This window comes from Colobus angolensis, unplaced genomic scaffold, assembly GCF_000951035.1.
Source record: "Colobus angolensis palliatus isolate OR3802 unplaced genomic scaffold, Cang.pa_1.0 Scaffold142, whole genome shotgun sequence".
In the NCBI taxonomy this organism is placed as follows: domain Eukaryota; kingdom Metazoa; phylum Chordata; class Mammalia; order Primates; family Cercopithecidae; genus Colobus; species Colobus angolensis.
This window is the reverse complement of record NW_012114511.1, coordinates 5,612,121-5,629,336: the sequence shown is the minus strand read 5'-3', so window position 1 is coordinate 5,629,336 and position 17,216 is coordinate 5,612,121. Positions and strand designations below refer to the sequence as shown.

At 44.5% G+C, this 17,216-nt stretch overlaps 1 protein-coding gene across 3 annotated transcripts in view; it reads right to left on the bottom strand.

The window, feature by feature from the left end:
• The window catches only part of CYSTM1 (cysteine-rich transmembrane module containing 1), a 71,481-nt gene that overhangs the window by 10,790 nt on the left and 43,475 nt on the right, over positions 1-17,216 (bottom strand). Inside the window, exon 3 of one of the 3 annotated variants that reach the window (XM_011935344.1) lies at positions 7,577-7,757. The exons of the other annotated variants lie outside the window; for them this stretch is intronic. Coding sequence (XP_011790734.1) covers positions 7,651-7,757 — 107 coding nt within the window. The 3' untranslated portion in view covers positions 7,577-7,650. Of the gene's footprint in view, positions 1-7,576; positions 7,758-17,216 lie in introns of those variants that run through there. 3 annotated transcript variants of the gene reach the window in all.

Below are 17,216 nucleotides of genomic sequence, written 5' to 3'. Positions count from 1 at the left end.
CAGAGTGAGACTCCATCTCAAAAAATAAAAATAAAAATAAAAATAAAAAAATAAAAAAAAATAAAAATAAAAAAAATAAAACCAGGGCCCATTTTCCCCATGTCCCTGCCACCAACTTGGGAGTTGGGCAGATCTGAGCCGAGATCCTGGCTCTGTTCTTCCAGAGCTGGATGATTTCAAGTAAGACACTTGATCTCTCTGAGCCTCTGCTTCCTCTTCTACAGGATGGGAAGGAAGACAGAGTTGTACAGCTACTGCCTTAGATAACACAGGAAAATGACGTAATGAGAACATAGTTAATATCATTAAGACAGGTCAAAAATACAAGCTCTCAATTTACAGAGAGGAAAGTTTCATCGTGGGGTTTCTTAAATAGTGAGATCATATAGTACATTTCAAATGCTATTTTTCATAATTTTCTAGGCCATTGTCTACGTTTACAGCACTGCTAAAGAACTGAGGTGCCTGCCGTACTGGCGTAGCGCGTACATTCCTGTTTGCTGGTCCAGGTGCATGTACAAAGCTTGGTTTTGCAAAACATCATGCAGTGAGCAATCCACGCCACAAGACTGCAGGGATGCGCACATCCACAGAAATGCCACAAGGTGACTGTGGGGCTCGACAGCTTGTTGTGGACAGGATGGGTTCTATCCAGGTGAGTTTATAAAAGATGAAAGACGTACAGATAATAATTTAAGTCAGACTTAAGTAATTCACTTTATTTTTGTAAACCTGAGGAGAAAACCAAGAACTTCTTATACTGGTGAGAGAAGGAAATAAAAAAGGGAATCTCAAATAGTTTACGAGGGCAATGTCCTCTTTTCTGTTACACAAGACTTTAGTAAGCCATCTTCCACACCCTGAGGGGAAGACAAGCCTTAGAAACAAACTGTTTTGTATTTGGCTTAGAGTAGAGAGCAGTTTTCCTTTGATCTTGATGCCAGCCAGGAGATTTGGTGGGGGACTGAAGGGCAGTAATGGGGAAGAGTACTCGGGACAGGATGAGTACATAAGCAGTTCTTCAGCCCCCGCTCTTCTGCTAGAGTCTTGTAATGCCACTGCCTCAGATAGACCAAAGGACCATGGTGTGAGCTGGGGAAGATGTCACTGTCAAGATCAACGGGGAGGAAGGGGTTGACAAGTATGAAAAGCCCCAAAATACACTTGAGAAGAGGCTAAAATGATTTTCTGGGCCGGGTGTGGTGGCTCACGCCTGTAATCCCAGCACTTTAGGAGGCTGAGGCGGGCGGATCACCTGAGGTCAGGAGTTCAAGACTAGCCTGGCCAACATGGCAAAACCCCATCTCTACTGAAAAGTACAAAAATTAGCCAGGCGTCGTGGCGGGCGGCTGTAATCCCAGCTACTTAGGAGGCTGAGGCAGGAGAATGGCATAAACCCGGGAGGCGGAGCTTGCAGTGAGCTGAGATCCGGCCACTGCACTCATGCCTGAACAAGAGCTAGACTCCATCTCAAAAAAAAAAAAAAAAAGAAAGAAAGAAAATTATGAATGAGGCTGTTATACCAGGCAGAAGAAATTAAGGAAAATCTAGAGAGAAAAACCTAATCACGCCTAGTACATGACGGTTCTATAACCTTGTGATGACGGTGTAAAGACCTCGAGGGAGGGAGGATTTTCCAGTTGCGGCAAACAGTGTGTGATCTTGCTCATGACCTGCTTGGAAGTGAGGCACAGGAAGACCACGATTGTGAATGATGGTGGCTGACCTGACTCAGAGCATAACCCGGCCCACAAGTCCCTCAACATACTGGCCAACTTGTAATGGCTGTTCCTTTACCCAATTTAATGAATAGTATACCTCATTTACTGCCAACTTCCAAAGACACCAATGTAATCATACACTAGGGGCTTTAACTGTAGAATAATTACAACCCAGCAAAGGAATGAGCAGGCTGCCTGACATCATTAAAGGTTATGGCATGTAAGGGTGAGCAACCAATCCCACTTAAATACCCATTAGACCCCACAATGATCTATAGATTTGATGTAATTTCAATAAAAATCCCAACAGGACTTTTTAATAAACAAATTCTAAAATTTATGGAAAGGAAAGAGAACTAAAATGACTAAAACAAGATTTAACATAAAGCTATAGTAGTCAAGATAACCGGTTAATGGTATTGGCAAACAGATACATAGATCAAAGGAATTGAATGAAGAAGACAATAATGGACCCACATGTACATGGCTAACTGGTTTGACACATAAGCAAAGGCAATTCATTGGAGAAAGCATTTTGAAAAATATTGGTATGGTATGCAAAACATCTCACAAAAACCCTCAGCCATTTTAAACCTCACATTTTATATAAAAACTAACCCCAAATGGATTATAGATCTCAATGAAAAACATATAACTATAAAATATTTTGAAGAAAACATAGAAAAGCATCTTCATGACCTGGGGTTAGGCAAAGAGTCCTTAGAATGACACCAAAAGCGTGATAAAATGAAATAAAAAATTGATAAACTGAATTTCATCACAAGGAAAACTTTTGCTCCATGGAAGACACTGTTAAGGGGATGAAAAGACAGGCTACAGATGTAGAGAAAATATGTACAAATCACAGCCAACAGAGGACCTGTATCTAAAATATATAACAACTCTCAAAAGTCCACAGTAAGAAAACCACTCAATTTGAAAGTGGATAAAAGACTTGAAAAAACACTTCACCAAAGAGGATATACAGAGAGCAAATATGCACATGACTTCATCACTAACTATTAGGAAAACACAAATTAAAACCACAATGAGATGCCACTACATACAATCAGAATGGCTAAAATAAAAATTGCTGACAATGTCAAGTACTGGCAAAAATGCAGAGCCACCAGAACTCTCATTCATTACTGATAGGAACGCACGATGCCAAAGTCACTTTGGAAAAGAGTAGCAGTTTCTTAAGCCTATCATATGATCCAGAAATTCCACTCCTGGGTATTCAGCTTAGAGAAATGAAAACTTATGTTCACACAAAAACCTGAACATCAATGTTTATAGCAGATGGATTCATAATCACCCAGAAGTAGAAACAACCGAAATGGTCCTTCAACAGGTGAATGAGTAACTGTGATACCTCTAATACAATGGAATACTTTTCAGCAATAAAGTATCCACGGATCCTCATAGAATATACCAGCAGTTAACACACCAATGATTTTGCTCGCAAGGCAGTATCCCAGAATGACATTCCAGGGCAAAACCTAACCATCCCAAATCTCCCGTGGCCAAATGCACTGCAAAATCCCAAAGACCGGGGGTTTTCAAATGTATTCCTCAGGCCCCTGAGCTTTCATAAAAAGTAGGGGGTGGTTCCTCCTTGCCTCAACCACAGCAATTCTATAGTATCTATTTTCCAGACTGGAGCTGCATGTAGAGTTTCCTTTCAAAAGATTTATATTAGCAAAATCTGTGATGGTGGTTATGAAAGATCTAGACTGTTGCTACTGTTCAGAAGGACCTCCCCAGGGTATGGATGGTCATCTGTTTGGTTATCTATGTGCTGGACTCTCTAGCAGCTACTGCAGAGGACATAGTCTTTTTGAGGAACAATGTCTCCTCTGTTCAGGCTCAAAGCTGAGTGACATTAGCCTGACTCCCTTACTTGGTGTCTAACCTTTTTGGAATTCAATGTTTTGTTAGCATGCTTCTGTCCAGTTTAGCGGGGGCTCCTGGCCTTCCTGCCTCCACTAGTTCTTCGCACCTGTGAGCTCACCTGTTCCATGCTTACACAAATGTCTGCTTTTCTCCAGGCCTGAGGAGCCCTGTTTTCTAGTTCCAAGCAGTCTTGTCTTTCCTTCTGTTGATTTCCTTCACAGAACAAGAACTGGAGAAAAGTCCATGCCCTCAGTGAAAACAGTGTGGATACTTTTGCATTCTCACCTTACCTAATCTCTCAGCAACATTTGATGTTACTGATCACTCCTCTCTTCCCAATACATCTTCACTCAGCTCTCAGGACATCCCATTCTCCTAGCTTTCTCTCTCTGACTCCTTTGCAGATCCATCCAGAATTCCTTACAGCTCAGCCCTACACTGCTATCTTTCCTTTTCCCTCCATATTTCCATCCAAGTTGATCTTACTCACGGCCACAGTTTCAATGATCAACATGCCAAGGCTCTCCACATTGACATCTCTAGCCCAACCTCTCCTCCAAGCTTCAGGTTTATATACAGTTGCTTACCTGACATCTCCACTTGAATGTCTCATAGATACTTTGAAACCTCAAACTAACCCAGTATGTTCCCCCTCTCAACCAAACATGATTCCTTTCTCTTGTTCCCAACCCCATAAACATCACCACCAGGCATCCAGTTCCAGTCAGAAATCCAGAATCATCCCTGACTCTTACCTTCTTCCTCAATGTCCATATCCAATCCATCACCAAGTCCTGTTGATTTTACTTCTCAATATCTCAAATGCATTCATTTCTCTCCATAATTACCATGTGTACCTGTGCCCCACTCCAAACCACTCTCCACACAGAAGCCAAAGGAATCTCTTAAAAACACAAATGTGATATCATCCCTTTGCTTAATATCCTTCAACAGCTTCCCATTACTCACAAGACAAACACAAAAATCCTTAACTTGGGCTACGAGCTCCCATCTTGCTCCTGCCTGTTTCTCATCTGCTCTTAATGTCCCCTTGCTGTCTATGACACCAATTTCCTTCTCCACTTTATCAAATGAGTCACCATCTTTCCTGCCATTGGGCCTTGGCACCTGCTGTTCCTACACTTTTGCCTACTGACATCTATATATCTTTCAGATCTTAGCTCACTTCACCGCCTTGGGGAAGCCTTCTTGGACTGTGCCAGGTTGTTCCCCTTTTATATGTTTTGATGGCATTACATCTCTTCTCTTCACAGGGAAGTATGATGTCAGTTATTATCTGTGGGTTTATTTAATGTCTGGTTCTCTCCCTGGAGTATAAGCCCTGCAAAAGCAGGGATTGGGGGTTTGTTCTGTGTGGTATATCACCTGGCACTCTGGAGCTACGTTTACGGAATGCATGATTGTCTCTGTAGAACCCGGGTGGTTTCCCTGGAGCATACACAGGACAGACTGAAGAACTGCTCCCCTCACAGCTGAACTGCCCCCAAGGTAATGGTGTGACAAAGATGGGCTAAAATTTTCTAATGTGTGATCCCAATGGAATGAATAAATTATTTCCACCAAGTAATAAATGTAACATTTTAAAGAAGTAATCTATTCACAGTAACATTAAAATTATAATATACCTAGGGAAAAAATCTAATTTTAAAAACCAGTAAGGACATGTGAGAGCTATATGAAGAAAATTATAAGATTTAAAGGACATAAAAAGAAGACAAAAATAAATTGAGAGATTCCTTGTTCACGGTGGGAAGACAATATTATAAATATGTCAACTCTTTCACCAATTACTTGATAAATTACATGTTGTTCTAATCAAAGCTAAACATGGTTTTCTGTAGAAACTAACAAACCTTCTAAAATGTAGATGAAAGAGTAAAAGGCCAAGAAAGCCAAGAAAATTACGAAAAAGAGTAAGGGGTATGTGTTTATGCATGTGCTGGTGGAAGAAGGGTACACATCACACCAGATTCTTGATTCTAGCTAATATTCTAATTCGTATATGGGAACTTGGTATATGACAAATCTCATCTCAAATTAATAGGGAAAGGATTGAAACTGTGCCCCAAAGATTAAAGACACCAATCCCTAACAGAGGTTACAAGATGGCAGACAAGAAACAACATGCTGAAACACTAAAACGCCTCTGCTTATGAGGCAAAAGAACTGGCTGAAATCTGTTAGAACCAATATGGCCAGCTGGAGTTTGGATAGAATGAGCCTGCTGATGTCACAGCCCGAATTTTCACTGCATGTTTCATACTAACCCCTCCCCTGAATTTGCACATAGGATCCATGAGGTAGCATGAAGAGATTATTGTACATGCCTCAGGACTTTCCAAACCTCTTCTTTCCTTCCACCAACCACCTCTCATCCTGGAATCCACCCCTCTAACCTTTTCTAATAAAATTACTGCCTTAAAGCCAGGACAGGGAGACAGATTTGAGCTGGAATCCTGTCTCCTTGTTAATCAACATATAATAAAAGCATTTCTTTTCTCAAAAACCCAGTGTCATGGAATTGCTTGTCATGATGTGCTTCTAGCACATCAGGCAGTGAGCCCCTTTTGCTTGGTAACAGTATGATCTAATTAATACATGGAGCTGGAACTACCAAGATGGAAAAACAAAACTAGAATCTTATCCTATACCATGATAAAAAAATAAATTCGGGGCCAGGCGCGGTGGCTCATGCCTGTAATCCCGGCACTTTGGGAGGCTGAGGTGGATGGATCACCTGAGGTCAGGAGTTCGAGACCATCCTGGCCAACATGCCGAAACCCCTGTCTCTACTAAAAATACAAAAATTAACTGGGCTTGGTGGTGCATGCCTGTAGTTCCAGCTACTTGGGAGGCTGAGGCAAGGGAATCGCTTGAACCCAGGAGGCAGAGGCTGCAGTGAGCCAAGATCATGCCACTGCACTCCAGCTTGGGTGACAGAGCAAGACCTCGTTTCAAAAAATAAAATAAAAATACAAAATTAGCCAGGTGTGGTGGTACATGCCTGTAATCCCAGCTATTTGGGAGGCTGAGGCAAGGGAATCGCTTGAACCCAGGAGGCAGAGGCTGCAGTGAGCCAAGATCATGCCATTGCACTCCAGCCTGGGCAACAAGAGCGAAATTCCATCTCAAAAAAAAAAAAAAAAAAGGTGGATTAACGACTACATCTGAAACATTTTTAGAAGAAAATATAGACTTATCTTTATGAGCTTGGAATAGAAAATGAGTTTTCAAAGACTAAACCATACAAAGCACGAGGGAAAGATGATAAACATGACATCCAAAATTTCTCATACTAGAAAATACACTATAAAAAGATTAAGAGAGGCCGGGTATGGTGGCTCACACCTGCAATCCCAGCACTTTGGGAGGCTGAGGCAGGTGGATCGCTTGAGTTCAGGAGTTCAAGACCAGCCTGGAAAACATGGCAAAACCCCGTCTCTATTTAAAAAAATACAAAAATCAGCAGGGTATGGTGGCACGCGCCTGCAATCCCAGCTACTTGGAAGGCTGAGGCACAAGAATTGCTTGAACCCAGGACATAAAGGTTGCAGTGAGCTGAGATCACACCACTGCACTCCAGCCTGGGTAACAGAGCAAAACTCCATTCAAAAAACAAAAAAAGAAAGTTAGATAGGAAGAATATATTTGCAAGCCTATAAAAGATATATTCTATCCACTAAAAATATTAGTGGATAGAATATATAGAAATTCCCTACAAATCAGTAAGACAAACCAACAGAAAAGACAGGCTAAGAATATGTATAAGCAATTCACAATTCACAAGATATGTACAAACTGCTCAAAACTTATATGCTTATGTTCAAGGTCACTAGTAATCAGGGTAGGCGAATTAGTGAGATATCATTTCACACCTACGAAAGGTGCTAAAATTTAAAAATCTGCGAGTTATTTTCAAAGAAAGAAGAAAATGGAAATTGTGCAACAGTAGTTGTTTATTCGAGTAACAGGAGGTAGCAGGGCTGTAGGGAAATACTTGGATTTTAGCTGCTCAGTCCAAGTTGTCCAGGAGGCAGCAGCAGCAGAGAGCAGCCCAGCAAGCAGCCAGGACTGCCTGACACCCGCTGTCCATCTTCCTTTCCCGTTCTACCACGTACACTGTTGAAGGGGATACAGGGCAGGCAGGGGAGAGAGAGACCCAGTCAGAGGGGACTTGGAGTGGCAGCATCCTGGTAGAACTTACCACACTCTGCAGCGACTGGTTCTGTCTAGATTGTTAGCTCCACGAGGGCAGGGCAGGGGCCAAACTGATCTGATTCACTGCCCTTTCCCTGCTTTAGTGTCTGGCACACATCAGGTACTCAGCAGCTATCAGACCACTTTCCTGCCACCTCTCCTTCTCCAAGCTGACCAGGAAACCCAACCCAGTACTTTATTTATTGCTTGTCCAAAGTGATCCAATTCTCAATGCAACCCTTGCCCTGAGCCCGACTCCTGCAGCCTGATATGGCAGGCACTGGAGGAAATCTTTACACATGATTTCATTTAATCCTCCCAACAGCGCCGTATTACTATCATCATTTTATAACTCTCATATACTGTTAGTAGGAGTGGGAATGGACAGAATCTCTTTGAAGGATAATTTTAGGGGGAAGGGGAGAGACAACAACTGCAACCCAGAAAATTTGTATCTGGAATTTATCCTGCAGAAATAATTGTCCCAGTGTTCAGAGATCTATGTAAAGTATGGTTGTTGCTGTATCAAAATAACCCCAAACTAGCTTTAATGTCTATCAACTGGAGTCCAGTTGGGTAAATTAAAGCACACCACATAATAGAATACTACACAGCCACTAAAAGAACCAGGTGGTTCTTCCATGTGGCCAATAATTTAAGGGATGAAAGCAAGGTCTACAGCAGTGCATCTATTTTATTTGTACAATAAGAAGGATATACATACAAACACACACACGTTTCTGAAAGTATACAAGAACTTAAAAAGTTCAGGGTGTGGAGAGGGGTGGAGATTTTCACGGTGCTTTTACATTTTTCTCAAATCCAGGCTTGTCTGATTCCAAAGCCACACTCAAAGCTGCTCCTGGGGGTCCTCATGGCAGGAGGGTGGGGCCTGGCTAGTTTTAGAATGCCTTGGATCTCTTCAAACATCTATTTCAACTGCTATAAGATAGTTCCAGGGGCTTTAGGGGCAGTGGGCACTGATCAATCTGGGCTCCTAGCCCCAGTGGCCCCATCTTCAGTCCTGGGCTGCCTCCCTAAGTCACTGTTACCCAGACACTTCACATGGTCCAACTCCCCACAACCATGCTCCTCTTATAGCCTGACCTGGCACCTCCTAACCCATAGTTCCACCTATCAAATATGCCAATTCTGTCTCCTCTCAGGCCCTGTGGCCTCTGTGAGCTCTAGGCTAGCACTAGGACTTCTGCTGGGCAAACCTGGCAAGTAGGGGATGCTATCAAATCACAACTCCCCCTCCAAGGAGCTCAAACCAGAGAGGACCCCTACACTGCTGCAATTCCTGGGGCTGAGCCCCTATTAACCCTCTCCCCCCGGCCCATGCCAGGTCCCAAACAGCTCATTAAGGCTCCTTTTGCAACCCCTGGCTTTCCACACCAGGTGGCAGTACTTTAGAATTTACCAAATCAACCCCGGCCTCTTCTCTTGGGGTTCCAGAAGGTAGTCAGGAGCCCACCTGAGCCAGGTTCTGGAGGAAGAGGGCATCAAGGGAGCAGGCACCATCGGTCTCTGCCTATGCACAGCCTTGAGGATTCCATGATGCTCCAGGGGCCACTTCCAGGTCCCTAACCAGCCCCCTGGCTCCCCTCACCCCAGTGAGTATGAACATCCATCATACTCCGCTTTCACCTCTCACTTCCTCAGCAGAGCCCCTCCATTCTTGACTCCCACACTGCTGCTCTCCACCTCTGCCAGTCAGTGACCTCAGCAGCACCAGGACCCTTGTCAGGAAATTCAGTGTCTACTCAGCTGACCTTTGGTAGTGCCCACCCCACCCCTTGACCTTCTCTCAGCATCAGCAATACTGTCACTGGGCTCATCCTTTCCTGTGTCCTGGAAATATCCCCCTTTTTTTTTTTTGAGATGGAGTTTCACTCTTGTTGCCCAGGCTGGAGTACAGTGGTGCAATCTCGGCTCACTGCAACCTCCGCCTCCTAGGTTCAAGCAATTCTCCTGTCTCAGCCTCCCAAGTCGCTGGGATTACTGGTGCATGCCACCACACCCAGCTAATTTTTGTATTTTTAGTAGAGACAGGGTTTCATCTTATTGGTCAGGTTGGTCTCGAACTTCTGACCTCAGGTGATCCGCCACCTCGGCCTCCCAAAGTGCTGGGATTACAGGTGTGAGCCACTGCACCTGGCCTCCCTCCACATTTTTATTCTGTCTACTCTTCCTCTGGGGCCTCCAATACCCCCCTCAGTTGCTGGGATATGGGACAAAGCCTCTTAGACAAGGCAGCTGCCTATTCCTCCCAGATTCAGGCTTTATCATTCTTTTCCTCCTCGTCCTCAGACTGACATCTGTAGAACTCTGCACATTACAGGTTTGTTCAAAATCAATGCAAAGATAGCATTCACATGTCAGTCTACTGCCTCCTCCTGCAGCACACTCCCACTGTCCTACACTTAACGACCCATCATGTCCTTTGCTCAAAAACAGCCAAGCCTCCTACTGCCTCAGCACTCTCCCTCTGGCCACCTAGACTGTTCACAGTGATTCCATGGATCCCATGGGTCCGAATCTGGCCACATCCAGCAACCCCAATACTGAGCTCTACCCCCAGGGCCTCAGATACCTCAGAGCCAAATCTGTGCCTAGCACAGACCAGCCCCATGCCTGTGTAGGACACACACAAAAAGACAACCCTAGCTGTGTTCTCAGAAAACCTCTATCCCTATCTCTCCAAGTCCGTCTCCTTACCAAAGCTGTGCCCCAGCTGTTCTAAGCATTTCTTCCCAGGAATCTGAGGTTCAGCCGGAAGTTAGTCAGATGAGGGGGTTGTGGGTGAGAGAGGTACTAGGTTTTCATCAGATTCTGGTGATGGGAGGTTCAGAGAGAAGCAGAGAACCTGGGAGCTCTAGGTGGTTCCTCTAAGAGGCCTTCCTGACCTACCCTATTAAGGGTCTTTCTGATTCTGAATTCCTGCCAGCACACTGTAACTGCAATCATTCAAAAACAGCCTTAGAAATATCAAGCAGTCCTTAAGAAGAATATAGCACTGAGGCAGAGATGGGCTCAAGTTGAGTATTTAGATGAAAAAGGTAGACTACAGGCCAGGACATATACAGTGTCCAGAAGAACAGAGTTTGGCAAGTAAGAATAGGAGACTTTTATTCTGTATGCCTGTGATGTTTCCCTTTTTACTTCTGTTATTAGACTAGAACAAAGAAAATAGGACTGTCTCAGAAGTGGCTGGCTTATTGTCAGTGTTTACATATTCCCTAACTAGACTCTAAGTCCCTAAAGTGCAGGGTACAGGCTTTCTCCACATGCTGCCCCTAAGGGCCTGAGACACAGGGAGGGAAGGCTGGCTAGGAACTATAAGCAGCACCAACATCCTTCTAGGCAGGGGCAGAAGGCTACAGTGGGCAGTCCCTGCCTCATTCACAAGAGCCACATGGCCCACAGTCTAGGTCCTCACCACGTCATGAGTTCAAAGTCTACCAGTACACTGGGACTGATCTCAGTATCTTTAGTTATGCAGTAGTTTGAGTTGGCTCATTTGTGAATCTACAGAACTGCTAGTAAGAAATTAACACAGAGAATAATCACATGCCCATTAAGACAAGAGTTCCACAACCAGCCATCTCTACTCCCTAAATGGCCTGGCAAATACAGATGGACACTGGCTCAAGGAAGCCCATTATCACCCAAGTGTGTCCTTAGCAGGTATGAGGAAAACCAGTCCTGTGCCAAGGCATTTCAGAAATATACTTTCCTAGGAAGTTACACATATGTAATTCTAATAATTCTAAATGTTGTATAAGAATTGGATGAAACAAAAGCAGAGTACAAAAACTGGAAGACATGGGGGATAATACCATGCTTGCACAAAGCTGCCATGAGGGGAAGACAAGTGGCTTCAACAGCCTTAGTCATCAGCAGGCTCATGGTTTCAAGTCTTAAGAGCCAGGTCTGGAAACAAGGCCAAAAGACCAGCTCAACTAGGGTCAGGAAAGAGACAGGTCAAAGTCATTAAGAGCCCACACCACTAGAGCAAGCTGGCTGTAGTAAGGCGCACTGCCTAGCCCAGTGCCCACCAACAAGCGACAAGGATTCCCCCACAATCATAAGGAAGTGGCCGGCTGAAATGTGGTCAGTGAAAGGGGATATATCAAACTAGAATTATAAAATGTTGTGAAAGCCTATCAAATATCAAAATGAAGTCTGATATTATGAGTATCCAGCGGTAGTTATGCTGGAGTCTAAAATTAGATGATGAGTAAATCTGACTTTTGCTCAGCAGTGAACGGTGATTCATCAGAAACTGATCTTCAAAGACATCTTGCTCCTTGTGCTTTAAACCCTTACCCAAATGAATTGAAAGTAGGGACTTGAACAGATATTTGTACACCCATGTTCGCAGCTGTATTATTTAGAAACATAGTCAAAAGGTGGAAGCAACCCAAGTGTCAATGGATAAACGAAATGTGGTATAAATATACAATGAATATTATTCAGCCTAAAAAAGGAAGGAAATCCTGACACACGCTACAGCACGGATGAATCTTGAGGACACTGTGCTAAGTGAAATAAGCCAGTCCAGAAGGACAAATACTGTATGATTCCACTTATATGAGGTAGTCAGTATAGTCAAATTCATAGACAAAGAAAGTAGAATGGTGGTTACCAAAGGCTTGAGGTAGGAAAAAATGGTGAGTTGTTGTTCAATAGGGACACAGTGTCAGTTTGGGAAGATGAAAAGAGTTTTGGAGATGAGTGCTGGTGAAGCTTGCACAACAATGTGAATGTAATTAATGCCAATGAACTGTACATTAAAAAATGGTTAAAATGGCAAATTTTATGTTATGAGAATTTTATCATACACATAAAAACCTACATTATTTTTTTCTTTTTTTAAGAGACAGGGTCTTGCTATGTCACCCAGGCTGGAGTGCAGTGGTGCGATCATAGCTCATGGTAACCTTGAACTCCTAGACTGAAGTGATCCTTCTGCTTCGGCCTCCTAAATAGCTAAGAAATTTGCATTATTTAATTCCCTGTTTATACATGAGAATTCCAGAACACTTCAGCATTTGGGGAAAAAGACAACAGAGCTGAGCTTCGCAGCAGGCAAAACTCTATATGTTGGTGGCTCAGGACGTTCTGTTCCAGCAGCAGCTTGAGTTCTCTTTGGTTTGGTGGCATGAATCAATCCTGCAGGCCCCCGGGGCCAGCCTGGACTCCAGCCAGCCAGAGACACCTCATGGTCACAAAACAGTAAGTCCACTCTGCCTGCCTGTGTGCCAGCCTACCCTCCTGCTTGAAGACTCTTCTAGACTGCTCCAACTATATCTCACATCCAGCAAATGTGCTGAAGGAGAAAGAAGCTGCTGTTGCTGACGCTTAGCTCAGTCTCCTTCCCACCTCACATGCTCACTCTGTATTTTCCTGACACAGCCAACCCTGCAGAGGAGTCTAGAAATAAAAGACATCATCCCTGACTCAGGCAGCTCACAGACCACTTGAAAAGAAGAGACAAAGACTCATCTCAGGAAGCTCACAGCCACATGTCAAACTGGGCAGGAACAATAATAAACACAATTGGAACAAAATCAGGACAGATCCTTTCAATGAGTTAAGGTGAGAGGAGTCTTTATTTATTTATTTATTTATTTTTTGAGACGGAGTCTCGCTCTGTCGCCCAGGCTGGAGTGCAGTGGCCGGATCTCAGCTCACTGCCAGCTCCGCCTCCCGGGTTTATGCCATTCTCCTGCCTTAGCCTCCGGAGTAGCTGGGACTACAGGCGCCCGCCAGCTTGCCCGTCGCCCGGCTAGTTTTTTTTTGTATTTTTAGTAGAGACGGGGTTTCACCGTATTAGCCAGGATGGTCTCGATCTCCTGACCTCGTGATCCACCCATCTCGGCCTCCCAAAGTGCTGGGATTACAGGCTTGAGCCACTGCGCCCGGCCAGGTGAGAGGAATCTTTTTTTTTTTGAGACGGACTCTTGCTCTGTTGCCCGGGCTGGAGTGCAGTGGCCGGATCTCAGCTCACTGCAAGCTCCGCCTCCCGGGTTGACGCCATTCTCCTGCCTCAGCCTCCCGAGTAGCTGGGACTACAGGCGCCCACCACGTCGCCCGGCTAGTTTTTTTTTGTATTTTTAGTAGAGACGGGGTTTCACCGTATTAGCCAGGATGGTCTCGATCTCCTGACCTCGTGATCCACCCGTCTCGGCCTCCCAAAGTGCTGGGATTACAGGCTTGAGCCACCGCGCCCGGCGAGAGGAATCTTAATCTTATTACCACCCTCTCCTCATTTCTCTCTTCTTGCACTCCTACAAGAAAATTAAGTAAATGATGGCTAGTGAGTGGCTCACCAAGAAATGGGCATCATCTTAGATGGGCCCTGGCTGCCACAGCCAGCCCTAATAGCCCTGGCTTCTGACTAATAGGGCCATGATGGCCTGACAGTCCCTTGCCCCCAGGATGGAACCGTGGGTTAGGGTGATTAATGCATGAACTACTATTTCATACCCTGCTGAGCAGCAAGAATGATGCTTGAAACCAGGGAAGCATAGAAACAAAGCAAGGAGAGAGAAGGTAACAGTGAAACAGAAATAGAAAACGACTCAGAAACCAAAAACCCCCAATGTCAGTGGCCCTTGAATATAAGACAACTACTGCCATGATTTTAGAAGGCTAAATAGAAATCAGGGAAATGATTTCCTCCTGGTTTTCAGGCACTGGATAACAGAAAAAAAATAGAGAGGTTACTTTGAGTGGAGCTGGCTCTTTGGAACTTGCCCAAATGGGCAGAGATCACCAAGGAGGTAGCTGTTGGGTTTTTCCTATTAGTGCCCAGGCACAGGCAGGCACAGACTACTCTGTTATCATCAATGTTAGCCTGATTCACATTGAGTGCTGGCCCATGAGTTTCATTCAAATAGTACTTGCTGCATTTTCTAAGAAGGTAAACACTGCCATATCATTTTTACTGAACATAAAACGTGTTTTATCTTAGGTATACAGACCATAACTGGCTTCTAAAGGTAGCAGATTCCTGTGTTACTGATTAACAGCTCCAGCAGATATATTTATGCAAAGCACCCCAGGTTGTTTTCTTTTTCTACTGTCAGGCTTAATTTTATGACAGTAAAAATAGTAGTGTTTTCTCCTGAATGCACCTCAGTTTAGAGCCTGGTACACAGTGAGTTCCAAGGTCAGGGATGGGACAGGATGACCATTCTCAATGAATGTGGTAAGAAGGTGATTCAGGGGCAACCCTCACTTGTAAGGACTGTCCCCTACCCCTCCCCTCTACTACCTGCAGCACACTGCCCACTATTTCAGAGAAACAAAGGCCATTCCTTATAGATTTGCAAAGAACTGTGCGGGGCACCTGGGCTATGCCAAATTATCCACCGCAATTCCTGCTGTTTTGTAACACTGTTTTCTAACACAAGCTGACATCAACCCAGAATCAAGGGCAAATGGTCCTGAAAATCCCCACTTTACCCACAGAGATGTGATTATTTGGCAAATGTTGAGGACAGAGACTTCACCAGCGGAGAAAAGGAGACAGAAGTGGTGCCCTGGCTTGTACAACTGTGACTAGGACTCTGGCCCCGGAAGACAGGGCCAGAGTTTAGGGAAACAACTCCCTTCCATGGTGAACTCTATCAGGGCTGGCCAGCTTGTCACTGAAGCCAGTTTAAAAAGTCTCCACAATCATGACCAGCCTCTTGCCATGAAACCCCTAAGGTGGAAAACTAAGTAAGGTTGGCCTTGTAGATGGAGCAGGTATGTAGGGACCTTCCAAAAATATACCAGGAAGACCAGAAGGCATCTGATTTCTCCCCATCTGGTAGAGTTCAGCTGCCAAAGTGGTGGTTTTATTTACAGCGCTACCAATTTGGAGAACTAAGAGATAGAGCAGAAGGACTCTCAGCAAACTCCAAAAGCCCAGTATACAGCATACTTGACCTAGGGTACACTCCTGGATAGTGTGTTTGCAATGCTGCTGTCATCATCTGTCCATATCACAGCACAAGCAGACCAAATCCCTTGGGCCTGGCAGCCCACCAAGGAACACAGGGCAAAAGCAAAGAGAGGCAGTGCTAGAGTTGGGACACCCTAGGGTCCAACCTCAGTGCCACCTTGAGGGTGTGACAGCCACTTCCAGCTTTAGTTTCCTTGCCTGTAAAATAGGGATGAGATTAGCACCTATTCCTTTATTGGGTTCTTCAAGAACTTGATGAGTTAATCCACACAGGCCAGTGCCTAATATACAGCGGGTATTCTGTATACGCTAGCTGCTACTATTGCTCCCAAAACAGAGATCTGAAGGATGGAAGGCAGGGCTTCCCAATCTCTAAGAAACCTGGAAGCAACATGGGCATTACATAGAACTGATACACCCTACAGATAGTTGCATTTTACACAATGAATTGAAGTCTTTTTGAAAAATGAACAAGAGACATGGAAATGGGAAAAAAAGAGGTGTCTGTTGATCTAAGGTACTGCCTTAGTGCAACTCCTTCTGGATGCTAGGCTCTAAAGTGATAATCCAGGAGGGCCAGGGGCACTGCCTCCTAATGATATTCACAACCACAGCCATTCTTATTACACCGACCATATCAGCTAGCTGGAGTGGGTTATCACCAAGAACCCTTCTACCAACTCCCCCCGTCAACACTCTTCTCCCATGATTGAACAGGGAAATGGAAATGGTCCTATTTAGCAATTCCTTTTGACCTCCAAGATAAACCCTGGGGACCCTCAGCTCCTAATTTTATCTGGATAAAAATGTTGAGGACTGCAATACCACTTATCACTCTATGCTCACAGCTTACCACAGGGCACTCAGTAGGCCTGGCACACAGGAGACACTAAATGAATGAGTGAATGGACAAATAACCTGCCCTACACTCCTTACCTCAGGTGGAAAAGTCTGTCTTATAAAGAAACTGCAGATATGGGCTTAGCTGGCTACACTATGAAGCAACTGCAAAGCACTGATAAGGAAAAATATGAGACCCAATCACTCTCAAGTTCTTAAGAAAGTGAGTCACTCCACTTCTGTCAGGTCAACCCTTCAAAAGAGATCTTGGCATACTCTGAATTTTCTATTCTAGAAAGGGGCTGAGGGCAGTCCTTGATATCAGGGCCATCACTTTATTCCAAAGGGAATAATCTGCCTGAGAGAAGATCTTGGAAGAGAATCAAGCAAGCAAAGGGAGCTTAGGGTCCTGAGTCCAGCAGGCCAGGAAGAGTGCACCCAGTAACCACAGGATATACCTTTTTCACAGAGGCTTCAAATCTGCAGCCCTAGGACATCTTGCCCATAGCCCTGGGGAGTTCATGGTCACCCACTAGCTGCCTGAGGGTACTTGGAAAGGGCTTTTTTTGGAGGCTCAGGAG